The 13,299-nt window shown below is 41.8% G+C and overlaps 1 protein-coding gene across 1 annotated transcript in view; it reads right to left on the bottom strand.

Annotated features, from left to right (window-relative positions):
- Window positions 1–13,299, bottom strand: part of PALLD (palladin, cytoskeletal associated protein) — a 170,682-nt gene that overhangs the window by 45,118 nt on the left and 112,265 nt on the right. Inside the window, exons 4-5 of the mRNA XM_070757400.1 lie at window positions 10,759–10,860; window positions 6,778–6,999 (exon numbers count right to left, since the gene is read on the bottom strand). Coding sequence (XP_070613501.1) covers window positions 6,778–6,999; window positions 10,759–10,860 — 324 coding nt within the window. The remainder of the gene's footprint in view (window positions 1–6,777; window positions 7,000–10,758; window positions 10,861–13,299) is intronic.

The raw sequence follows: 13,299 nt of genomic DNA, 5'->3' as shown, positions 1-13,299 counted from the left end.
TATATACAAAAAAAGCAGCAGTATCATGTACACTTAGTCATGATTTATGGTCACAACTGAGTCTTAAATTTCTGTTGCTAAGTGGGACCTTTCTTTTACAACCTTTCTTGCCATAGATCTTTAAGTGAATCACTGTAGTTAAGTTAATAACAACTGAATCTGGCTTCCTCATTGATTTTGCTTGTCAGAAGCTTGCAAATATTGATCACATGACCCTGGGACATTGCAGGTGTCCTAAAATATGTGTCAGTTTTTTGATCATGCGACCATGCAGATGCAGTCAGAATTGCAAGTGTGAAAAACAGTCCTAAGTCACTTTTTTCAGTGCTATTGTAACTTTGAACGGTCACTAAATGTTATTAGTTGAGGACTACCTTATGTTCAGTACTGTGTTGTTTACTATAGGTATTAGGAATCAAAAGAAAGTTTCCTATCATTTCAGATATATGTGGCCCCCAGTTATTCAAACTGAACTGGTGATCCTCCACATCTACACCATCAGTTCTTTCTCTGAGTGAATAAATGAGGGTATCTGTATCACTGGTTGTGTCAGATGTTGGTGGACAAAGGCTTTTGAAGAACTGGCACAGGAGGAATGATTAAGAGACTGTGCCAATTTTCATGACAACTGCAAACAATTTTAATGCAGTCAGTCCCCTGAAGGCATCATCATTGTATCATTTTCATTTCCAAGGGAAAATAAAAAGCAGAATGATCCTAAACTGTTATATGCTACAACGATTAATTCGGCCAAGTTCTTTGTTTTTCTGATGGTTGACCACCATCTATTTATTTCAATGCATGAGATAAAGCTATTATTAAATTTTAACAATAGTTTTTAAAGGAGGAATACAGATTGAGTTTTACACTTCCATATAAGGTTACCAAATACTGACAAGAACTGCGTTATTGCAAAGAGAATTCTTTTTCCTGGTCTGTCCCTTCCTAATCATATGTGCTGGATTGCAAAATACTGACACTGCCAACAAACAACAGAGCTATGTGATGACAGTTTTATGTTTCAAAAAAACCCTTGTGCTATTGTTTGTAAAGTCTAAGCAAAGGCTTAGGTGCAAAAATAAGTTTAAACTTGCACACTACACAAATTTCTAGTGTTATTTCATAAATGTTGGTCGTGTAAGAACCAGTAATTATTTTATCATACACTTCTTTCATTATAGAATCTGGAAATTTGCCAAGAATATTAAGATACATAAAGGAGTTCATGCCTGGTGTCCTAGATTAACATGACTGACTGTGGCATTTTATTGTTAATTTAGTTTTATAATAATTGATATATAATTCCTTCCGTTTGCCCCACAGCAATATTCTATACATAGTCAAATGTTTTTCCTTTTAGAAAATTACAGTTATAATAATAATAATAATAATAACAACAACAACAACAACAACAACAACAACAACAACAACAGAGTTAGAAGGGACCTTGGAGGTCTTCTAGTCCAACCACCTGCTTAGGCAGAAAACCTATACTACTTCAGACAGATCGTTATCCAACATCTTCTTAAAAACGTCCAGTGTTGGAGCATTCACAACTTCTGAAGGCATTATTTCATATTGCTGTTTACATGTTGCCTTTGTCAAGTTAAATGGCATTTTTTTAAATCAACCACATGCTGTTTAACTGAGCTGAAGTAAATTTGGGGGTGGGGGTGGTAAAATTATCAATATAAAATGTAGAATCATATAAATGTCAGAATCTCAAAATTTTGAAGTTCACCTTTAAGGCAGTTCATAATTCAAACAGAAAAGCTACATAATGGATCCCCAGCTTTAACACACAACGACCCCACAGAAGAAGCAGAACAACTAGAAGCGGCTTGAACTGCCGCCCCCATCATAATCTTAATTCTGACAGCCCTACCTTCAGTCCGATCTCTATATTTAATAGAAGAAGTATTTGACCCCTACCTTATTATTAAAACAATCGGACACCCTACATATCACCTGCCGCCCTATATCACCGTCAGATATATAGTATTTCACTACCAGACTTAATGCAAAGGGTCCTTTTGTTCACTGATACATAGTAAAAGTATCAATGTAAACACACATGCACATATACATTTATGTTCCATTTTATACCTAGGAATTTAACAATGACAAAGACAACATAATTTCAAATATAACAGTATTGAAACATTTCTCCTCTTTTTAAATTCCAAAACCCCCAAAGTCCCTTAGAACTCATGAATCATATAGAACACAATAAACATGTTTTTTTTAATGAATGCATATGTACAAGAAATAAGCTTTGTACTGGTTAATCACAAACAGAACCTGGGAGGAAAATGCAAGAAGAAGCAAAAATGTTATTTACTAGATCACTGTTTCTCACTGTAAAGCTGGCTGGGGAATTCTGGGAACTGAAGTCCACATGACTTAAAGTTGCCAAGGTTAAGAAACACTGCACTAGATCACTATGATCAATACTATACCAAAACATTATGTTGCAGTATAACCCCAGGCTTCTAATAAAGCAATTACAGGAAAAAAGATAAATTAACATGCACATGACTTATAAAGCCCTTCATGGCATCGGACCAGAATATCTCCGGTACCGCCTTCTGCAGCACAAATCCCAGTGACGGGTTAGGTTGCACAGAGTTGGCCTTCTCCGGGTCCCATCGACAAAACAATGTCATCTGGCGGGACCCAGGGGAAGAGCCTACTCTGTGGCGGCCCCGACCCTCTGGAATCAACTCCCCCTGGAGATTAGGACTGCCCCTACCCTCCTTGCCTTTCGCAAACTACTTAAAACTCACCTGTCATCAGGCATGGGGAAATTGATTCCCCTGGGCCGTTTCCGCTTTATGTATTGTTTGTATGAGATGTATGATTGTTTTTATATTAATGGGTTTTAAATTGTTTTAATTTTGGATTTGTACTGTTTCTGTTGTTGTGAGCCACCCCGAGTCTTCGGAGAGGGGCGGCATACAAATCTAATAAATAATAATAAATAAATAACATCCTATATAAAATTGCAATGTCTTGTGATCTTATAACATCCCTATGGCAAAATGTAGCACGACCCGTAATTTTAACAGCTTTTCCCAAGGATTCAGTATAGTGAAGTTACTGGCATCCTGATGCTTGGCAGAGAGACAAGAGGTGGCAGAGAATAATGGCACATTGAGGCAAAATAGCTTTTAAGAATGGGTAACTCTGTTCACCTTCCACTCTAGCTCCATTAAGTCCAACAAAATGTCACCTCAAAAAGATTGCTAGAATTTATAAAACCCACTTATCTAAAAAATATCAAGATTATACATACATAGAGGAGGGTTTACTACTCTTTGGTAACCATCACCAACAAACATTTTAGAGAAAACATTATAGCTCTGGTATGCTTCTTTATTGGTTGTGTTGGCTTTGGGTTCTTACAGGAAAGCCTCATTTCTAATTCCTGTTCTGTCTCAGCCAATGAGATCATGAATTGAAATCTGGAAAATACTAAACTTATTTGCTTTTGCTACATGGGCTACAACTCATGGCTGATGGCATGTCAAGTCTCTTACAGATTAGAAAAGGAGCACTGTACCGTTTATATGTTTATTATTAAGGAAAATAGCCTTTAGGTTATTAGTTTCAACCAGCAGAAATGTAAATTGTTACATTTTAAGAAAATTAGAAAAGCCCAAAGAGTACATTTTTTAAAATCTCTGTGAAATATTTCTTTGATATTTTGTGTGTGTTGTGGTTAGCTCAGGCCCAGCTCCTGCCCCAAGGAATGTGGAGCTGGATGTGGGGGAAACATCCACATGCCACAGGCCTGTTTTTCTCCCGATAGAATCTGCTGATGAAGTCTCCTCTGACCAAAGATGTGTGAGTGACAGGGAAGAGGGGAGTTTGGCAGACAGCACAGAAGGAGATTAATCTTCCTTATCATCCCTGGATTCTGAACAAGAACTTATGAGAGACCCATGCATGCGGAGAGTGATGCATATGAGAGAACAACTGAAGGATTATTACAGGAGATAAGTGAGGCCACCTGTGGTTGGGTGGGGCTTCTGTAATTAGTGCTACAGATAAAAAGAGCATCGTGCTGATTTAGCCTTGTGGAAGTTTATCTGATTCATAGTTCGTCAAGATCGTGGCTTTGCTGTTTCCCTGTTCAAGACTGTGTGTGGACTTTCTGGACTTTGGAATTTGGACTCAATTTCCCGGTTACTGGGTGAGAAATTGGATTTCATTTAACCTGTGCTTGTGTGTACCAGAAAATCCCTTTGACATTCCTGTCTTTCATAAACTATTTAAGACTCACTTATACCGCCAGGCATGGCGGAGTTTATTTATTTTATTTATTATTTAGATTTGTATGCTGCCCCTCTCCGCAGACAAAGTGAAACAATTTACAACAAATCTAAATTACAGTTTAAAAATATTTTTAAAAACCCATTTTCTAAACAAACATACATACAGACAGACATACCATTCATAAATTGTGTATGCCCGGGGGAGATGTCTCAGTTCCCCCATGCCTGACGACAAAGGTGGGTCTTAAGGAGCTTACGAAAGGCAAGGAGAGTAGGGGCAGTTCTAATCTCCGGGGGGAGTTGGTTCCAGAACGTCGGGGCCGCCACAGAGAAAGCTCTTCCCCTGGGACCCGCCAACCGACATTGTTTAGTTGACGGGACCCGGAGAAGGCCCACTCTGTGGGACCAAATCGGTCGCTGGGATTCGTGCGGCAGCAGGCGGTCTCGGAGATATTCTGGTCCAGTGCCATGAAGGGCTTTAAAGGTCATAACCAACACTTTGAATTGTGACCGGAAATTGATCGGCAACCAATGCAGACTGCGGAGTGTTGGTGAAACATGGGCATACCTAGGTATGCCCATGACTGCTCTCGCAGCTGCATTCTGCACGATCTGAAGTTTCCGAACACTTTTCAAAGGTAGCCCCATGTAGAGAGCATTACAGTAGTCGAACCTCGAGGTGATGAGGGCCTGAGTGACTGTGAGCAGTGAGTCCCGGTCCAAATAGGGCCACAACTGGTGCACCAGGCGAACCTGGGCAAATGCCCCCCTCGCCACAGCTGAAAGATGGTTCTCTAGTGTGAGCTGTGGATTGAGGACGCCCAAGTTGCGGACCATAATGGAAGGACAGATGGAATTGTCCTTGGGAGGCAAAACCCACAGCCACTCCGTCTTATCCGGGTTGAGTTTGAGTCTGTTGACACCTATCCAGGCCCCAACAGCCTCCAGGCACCGGCACATCACTTCCACTGCTTCGTTGATTGGACATGGGGTGGAGATGTAAAGCTAGGTATCATCAGCGTACTGATGATACCTCACCCCATGCCCTTGAATGATCTCACCCAGCGGTTTCATGTAGATATTAAATAGCAGGGGGGAGAGGACCGACCCTTGAGGCACCCCACAAGGGAGAGACCTCGGGGTCGACCTCTGACCCCCCATTAACACCGACTGCGACCGACCGGAGAGGTAGGAGGAGAACCACTGGAGAACAGTGCCTCCCACCCCCAACCCCTCCAGCCGGTGCAGAAGGATACCATGGTCGATGGTATCGAAAGCCGCTGAGAGGTCAAGAAGCACCAGGACAGAGGATAAACCCCTGTCCCGGGCCCGCCAGAGATCATCCATCAACGCGACCCAAGCAGTTTCTGTGCTGTAACCGGGCCTGAAACCCGACTGCTGGGGACCTAGATAATCGGCTTCTTCCAAGGACCATTGGAGCTGGAGTGCCACCACCTTCTCAACAACCTTCCCCATAAAGGGAAAGTTGGAGACTGGACGGTAGTTATTGAGTACGGCTGGGTCCAGGGAAGGCTTCTTGAGGAGGGGGCGCACAAGCACCTCTTTATAGGATGATGGAAAGGATCCCATCCCCAAGGAAGCGTTGACAATCTCCTGGACCCAGCTCCGTGTCACCTCCCTGCTGGCCGAAACCAGCCAGGAGGGACACGGATCCAGTAAACAGGTGGCGGAACTCACAACTCCAATGGCCTTGTCCACTTCATCAGGTGTCACCAGATCAAACTCTTCCTAGACAGGTGGACAAGTATGGGCCCCAGTCACCTCGACTGACTCATTGTCAGTCGACTCTGTTTTCCAATTGGAGTCGAGGTCTGCCCGGATCTGAGCAATTTTATCAGTGAAAAACGTATTAAAATCCTCGGCACTACTCTGTAAGGGCTCCCCAACTCCCCCCTGGTTAAGAAGGGAGCGGGTCACCCTAAACAGAGTGGCCGGGCGGGATTCCGCTGATGCAATCAAGTCGGCATGATACGCGCATCTTGCCACCTTGAGCGCCACTTTGTAAGTCTTAATAAAAGCTCTTACAAGTGTTCGATCAGATTCAGACTTACTCTTCCTCCATCGCTTCTCTAGGATTGGAGCCAGGAAGTCGAGCCATAGTAGAGAGACACTTTTCCCCCAGGCTATTTTTTATACTTTGTTTTATGTTTGGTATGAATGTTGCTGTTTGGTTTTTAAGTAATGATAGGGTTTTATATGTTTTTAATATTAGATTTGTTCCACTGTTATATTGTTTTTATTGCTATTGTGAGCTGCCCCGAGTCTTCGGAGAGGGGCGGCAAACAAATCTAATAAATAAATAAATAAATAAATAAATTTTAAAAGGGAGTTTTTTCTGCTTTTCTGTTGATAAAGACTTTTGGTTTTCCTTCTATTGTGTGGTGTGTGTCTTTCTGGACTAATTACCCTGTTGGGACACGTCGGCAGAACAGTGTGATTTGTCCAAAACGTCCTCACCTCCCCACCCACCCCTGCTCACCTTTGGGTTTGGATTTCCAGACACTCTGCATATGAAAGTGACTGTCATTCCTTCAAATATTTTATAGTGTTTAAGTTTTGTCTCAAAATATGGTGTCAAGCTGTTATCAAGAACATCTTTCCCATGCTCCACTTCATCATCAGATTCTTCTACTGGAGTTCTCTCCAATCTAAATTCAATCTCACTGATCAGCCTCTGCTCAAAACTGGAGACTTTATATTCCTATAAATAACAGAAAACTCAAGTTAGTTAGGTCTTTAAAGTCACTTTACCAGGCAGATTATTTGATGAGATTATAATTAGTTCAATTTTCCAGATTTTAATTAAAATGTAGGTATACAGGACATTTTAAGTAATATTCTATGATGCAAAACATAAAGGAATACATTAGTTGAGCAATGGGCATGCATAATAGGATATATGGATTAGATTATAATGTTTTTGTTTTAAGGACTGGAAATATTGAAATAGCCCCTTAGATTACATTTAACTACTTAAGTAAAATGAAAAAGGATCCTTTGGATCATTTTAAATATTGAACATATTTTGAATGGAGCTGTATTTCCAAAAAATGTGAAGTGGAACTGTTTATTACATAATAAAGAATAGGTTTAAATCTCAGTATTAGTGATTTATGCAAAGGGAAGGAAGCAAGATTAAATTCTGCAAACAGCATTGCAACATCAACAGAGGAAGTAGCAAAAGATCAACAGACAGGAAAGCAAGAAAAAAGGAAAGTAGAACCTTTTGCACAGCCTCATGAGTCGCTACAGAAGTATCAACAGAATCAGTTGCCTGTAAGGGCAGAAAAAATATGGACACTAAAAGAACTGTAGGAGAACTTGTAATAATTTCAGACTAATTGTTTCTCAGGATTTATTATAAATGATGTTGACCAGTCATTTCATTAAAGTGTAGAAATTTCTTGTTCTTCTACACAAAAAGTGGCCTCAATATGCAGACTATATTAGATGTTAAAATGAAATGGAATAAAAAAGCAGGATAGAATTGAAAGAAATGAGAAAAGCATGAGAACTGAAAGAAATCTTAAAATTATTATTTCATGTATCAGCTAAGGAAGAAGCGCTATATTCTGCATTACAATTGCCTACAATCATGCAAGAGTTTGAACAAAATCATTTTGATTTTATAGTATTCTGTTCTCTGTTCAAGCAAAATTCAGTTTTTATCTTTTTCTAGTTATAAAAATAATCAAATATTTGGCTATGCAATTATAAATGCCCAGGCCTGCAAAATTCTGCCAGCAAAACTATCTGGCTGGCCCATAAAACCTTTCATTTCTGCTTCAAATTAACCTTCATCCATATTTCTTCCATTGCTTCATTCTTTATGGCTGTTTACATCAATCTACTATACAATTAAAACACTTACTGTTTTGGGGTTTTTCAAAAAAAAATGCCTCAGAGCAAGTGTGGAATCTTTCAGTGCACTTTGCAGTAGTAGTGGGTTCTAAAACCCTTTACTACTGGTTTGCGTACTCACAGAAATGTCCCAGGCGGTTGGGTGGAGCCTTCTGCCGCCGATGCTACTGGTTCTTAGAACCGGGCAAAACTGGGAGCAATCCACCATTGTTTTACAGACCTGAATCTAGCACAAGGAATGCTGATTGTTTACCCAAAAAGCAGGCCATTAGTAACTGAAGAAGGCCAATTTACATCTAATATAATGGGATCCCTTATTTATTCCCTAGTCTCTGACATATAGGCAGTTCATTTCCCGGCTAAAGGTAGAAAGGGGAATTTGCAGAGATGAAAAGCATCATACAGTACTAAAAACATGGTGAATATAAGCAATTCTTTATTTCAAAACTCTTACATTAATATACCAGTTCGGTTGATAAACACACAGGGCAATATAATGTAACATTGTAATCAAATTTAAGGCTTAGTGTTGACTATTTTGTAACTTGGTACAGCTACAAATGTAGCTACCATGTTTCATTAAATATGTTTTACAAATTCAGGGATTCACTCTTTATTTGATCAGAAGAATATGCAGAATACAAGCATAAGCAAATATAAAAGAAGGCACAACTATGTTCTTGGATAGTTTTTGGCAAAAAGCCCATTTCTGCATTTGGACAACATATTTCAGGCTATACAAACTCAATTTGGATGGGTTGCTAGCACTTCACTTACTGAAGAGCTATTGGGCATTCAGGTTAGTATGGAGGATAGACCTCCATTCCAACCTACCCAGGCTTCATACTCTGGGGAATCCAGAGCATGATATCATGGTCTTTTGAGACTGGATACCAATGCAATTGGGCATGCAACATTTAGCTAAGTGTAACCAGGCTAATATTTCTCCAGAGAGGGGCAGCATACAAATCTAATAAATTAAATTAAATTCTCTAAGGCTGGAGTGTTATTAAAAAGCAGAGTCAAATTAAGCAGGTCTAATAAAGCCTATTCCCCCCCCCCACAAAAAAACTGAGTCAAGGTCTGCCCGGATCCGAGCTATTTTATCAGCGAAAAACTTGTTAAAATCCTCGGCACTACTCTTTAAGGGCTCCCCAACTCCCCTCTGGTTAAAAAGGGAGTGGGTCACCCTAAACAGAGCGGCCAGGCGGGATTCCGCTGATGCAATTAAGGCAGCATGATACGTGCATCTTGCCACCTTGAGCGCCACTTTGTAAGTCTTAATAAAAGCTCTTACAAGTGTTCGATCGGATTCAGACTTACTCTTCCTCCATCACTTCTCTAGACATCTCTTCTAGCATTTCAACTCCCGGAGCTCCTCGTTGAACCATGGAGCTTTACGGGGTCTAGTGCCACGGAGAGGTCGCAGCGGCGCAATCCGGTCAAGAGCCCCCGCTGCAGCCTTGTTCCAGGCCTCAGCAAGAGACTTCACTGAACTGTGGATGAGTGGAATAACCCCAAGCGCCTTTTGAAAGCCCTCTGGGTCCATCAGGCGTCTGGGATGGAACAACCTAATTGGTTCTGCCTCCCTGCGGGTAAGAATTGGAGCCAGACAGTCAAGCCGTAGTAGAAAATGGTCTGACCATGACAAAGGCAACGCTTCTAAGTCCCTTAGTCTCAGACCATTACTCAATTACTCAGAGAGGAATACCATGTCGGCTGCGTGTCCCCCCTCGTGAGTCGGACCCTGTATTACTTGAGTCAGGTCCATGGCTGTCATGGTGGCCATGAACTCCTGTGCCTGTCCAGAGGTTTCGCCGAGTGACGACAGGTTAAAGTCCCCCAAGACAATAAGTCTGGGGAACTCCACTGCCAATGTAAGTTGTATGGTAATTGATGTGTCATTATAGTCATTATAGTCTAGGGCAGTGATGGTGAACCTATGGCACAGATGCCACAGGTGGCACACGGAACCATATCTGCTGGCACGCGAGCCGTTGTCCTAGTTCAGCTCCAGCATGCACGTATGCACCAGCCAGCTGATTTTCGGCTCGCGCAGAGATTCTGGGAGGGCATTTTTTGCTTCTGGAGGGCCTCTGGAGGCATGGGGAGGACATTTTTGCCCTCCCCAGGCTCCAGGAAAGCCTCTGTAACCTGGGGAGGGTGAAAAACAGGCCTATCGGGCCCACCAGAAGTTAGGAAATGAGCTGTTTCTGGCCTCCAGAGGGCCTCCAGCAATTTTCGCTCCCCCCAGGCATTGAATTATGGGTGTGGGCACTCATACAGGCGCAATAGTGTGTGCACATGCACTTTTGGCAGTCAAGGGAAAAATGGTTTGCCATCACTGGTCTAGGGTTAAACTAATCCCACATTAGCTTGTTTGGATCATTGTTTACAAATACCAGATTACATACTGGTCAATGACCATAAGAAAAGCTTCTCAATTTACCTGGATTAAAAATTAAGTCTAAAAGTGAGCAATGTTGTCATCACTCCTCAAAAACAAAAACAAAAAACCCGAAATAACCCAATCTATTTTAACAAGAAAATTGCTATTTTATTTAATTGCAATACAATTATTACTTCTACGTTGCAATACCTGCTCTGCAAGTTCCTCTTCTGGTTCTTGAATATCGAAGACTGTTGCAGCATTGTCAGCCCCCAGCAATCGACGAGCCATTTTTTCCTCATATGTTAATTTCTAAATCAGAAGAATGAGACATTTGCATCACCTACCAATAAATATAACCAATACATTTCTGTCAGACAAAATTTTATTAGTCATGAGTCAGTCACCATTTTTGCAGGTTGCCAAAAAAACACACACCTCACAATGATGATATAAAGTGGGTGGAGTAAAAACATAAATGGCATGGGACCAGTATCTCTATGACTTCTTTGAAGAGTGGATCTGTTGTTATTTTAGAACATCTAATACAATTTTGATGAATTTCATGAGTTTTGTGAGCATACCCGGACTATCATTAAGTGTTGTACTTTATGATTTTTGATGAAGGTATCTTTTCTTTTATGAACACTGAGAACATATGCACCAAGGCAAATTCTTTAAGTGTCCAATCACACTTGGCCAATAAAAAATTATATTCTATTCACTGGAAATAGTGTCGATTTTTACAGTTACCTTAGAGAAAGATCATGGGACAAAAAGGAGATTCTAGAGCCACCAGTCTTAAAATAATGTTTCTTGGAAATCTGCAGGATTTCTTTTTGTAATAAAGAAAGAGGCGGAGTTTATTCCTACAGTCAAGAGCAAATAGGAAAATCCATTTATGTCAAATCAGCACATATTCAATGATTCCAGAGCTAGCTGTACAACTAAACCCCAAATTGACAATTTACTAAATCCTCAAGACTCTTTTGCTAGAGAAAGGGTCTCTATCTGAGGAATGAAACCTTTGGATCAAATTAGTTTTAAGCCTAGACAAAGGCGCTGATTTGTTACAACTTTCCTTAACCTGGCCATATCCAGTGTTGCCTTTGGCCATACTGGCTAGAAATTCAACATACCTAGAGGATTACAAGTTGAGGCAGGCTTTATTGCAGGCTTTGTCTATGCTGGTTGGAATCATGACAGTTGTAATCTGCAGATCTGAACAATACTTATTGTTCCAGATCCTGCAATGAAGTCTCATTTTGTTGGTTTATATTTGCTTTATATATTTATATTTTACATATATATTGAAGATATTTGTTTTTTGCCTTCTTACTACAAACTAAAGAACCGTGGTGGCATAGTGATTAGAATTCAGGCTAACTCTGCTGACTGCCAACTGCCAGCAATTCAGCAGTGAGTTTTATTGGCTCAAGGTTGATTCAGCCTTACATCCTTTCAAGGTTGGTAAAATGAGGACCCAGATTGTTGCTGCAATATGCTGACTCTGTAAACTGCTTTAGAGAAGGCTATAAAGCACTGTGAAGTATATATACTGTTTCCCCCAAAATAAGATAACCCCTGATAATAAGCCCAATTGGGTGAATAGCAATAAGGCCAAGTGCTTATTTCATGGTTCAAAAAAATATAAGGCAGGGTTTTATTTTTGGGAAAACATGGTGAGTCTGAGTGCTATTGCTATTGTTCAAGATAAACATAAAACTCTAGTTTAATAATTCAATATTGCTTTATATAGTATGAGCAGTAATACAAGTATACCATAAAAACAATTCCCTTGGTTAGTGATTTTTACTGACAAAGTCTAAATTTTGCAAAAGAATTCACACCAAAAGAGGAATGCAGGACAGAAAGAAACATATGGTAAGTCTTATTTCCCCTTTATAGAAGTTTGAAAATATAATACAGTAGTACCTCGACTTACGAATTTAATTGGTGCGGGAAGGAGGCTCGTAAGTCAAAAAGCTCGTATGATGAAACATTGTTTCCCATAGGAATCAATGGAAAAGCAATTAATGCGTGCAAGCCCAAAAATAAGAAACCAGCCGCCACCACCGAAGGAGGCTTGAGCCTCCCGATCCTCCCCGCCCCTTTGCCATGCATGTCATCCTGCATGCAGGATGCCATGCAGTCAGGAAGGTCATCCTGCTACCCCCCCCAGCCAAAAACACAAAGGCTGCGGAGGGAGGGAGGGAAGCAGAGCGGGGCGGCAGGCGAGGCGACCGCCTCTCCGTTCGCCAAGCACTGCGGCGCTCACCGTCTGTCCCTGTCAGTGTCCCAGCCCCAGCCCCCTTCACCCGCCCGGACAACCGCCAGAGGGGCTCCTCCGGAGGGGCGCACGGGGAAGGGCTTGAGCCGCCGCCTTCTCCTTTCCCCGTGGGAGCGCCGCACCTCTTATCTGCCTGGCCTGAGAGGAGGGACGCACGGGGGCTCCAGAGGAGCCCCATCCCGGGCAGAGCGGCGCACCTGTTATCTGCCCGGCCTGAGAGGCATGAAAACGGTGCTCAAGCCGGGTGGCCCGCCTGGAACGCCAGCAATGCCGCCGAGCCAATTGCCGAGCGGGGGCGGGGCGCGGGAGGAGGCGAAGGCGCCGCCGCACCGGCCCTACCTCGATCAGGAGGCGCTCCACACTCATGCCCTTCTCACCTCTCGTCTTGACTATTGCAATGCGCTCTACATGGGGCTACCCTTGAAGAGTGTTTAGAGACTTCAGCTGGTGCAAAATGCAGT

Source organism: Erythrolamprus reginae, chromosome 7 (assembly GCF_031021105.1).
Source record: "Erythrolamprus reginae isolate rEryReg1 chromosome 7, rEryReg1.hap1, whole genome shotgun sequence".
NCBI classification, from domain to species: Eukaryota; Metazoa; Chordata; class Lepidosauria; order Squamata; family Dipsadidae; genus Erythrolamprus; species Erythrolamprus reginae.
Note: the sequence above shows the minus strand (reverse complement) of the source record. Positions and strands in the feature narration are given on the sequence as shown.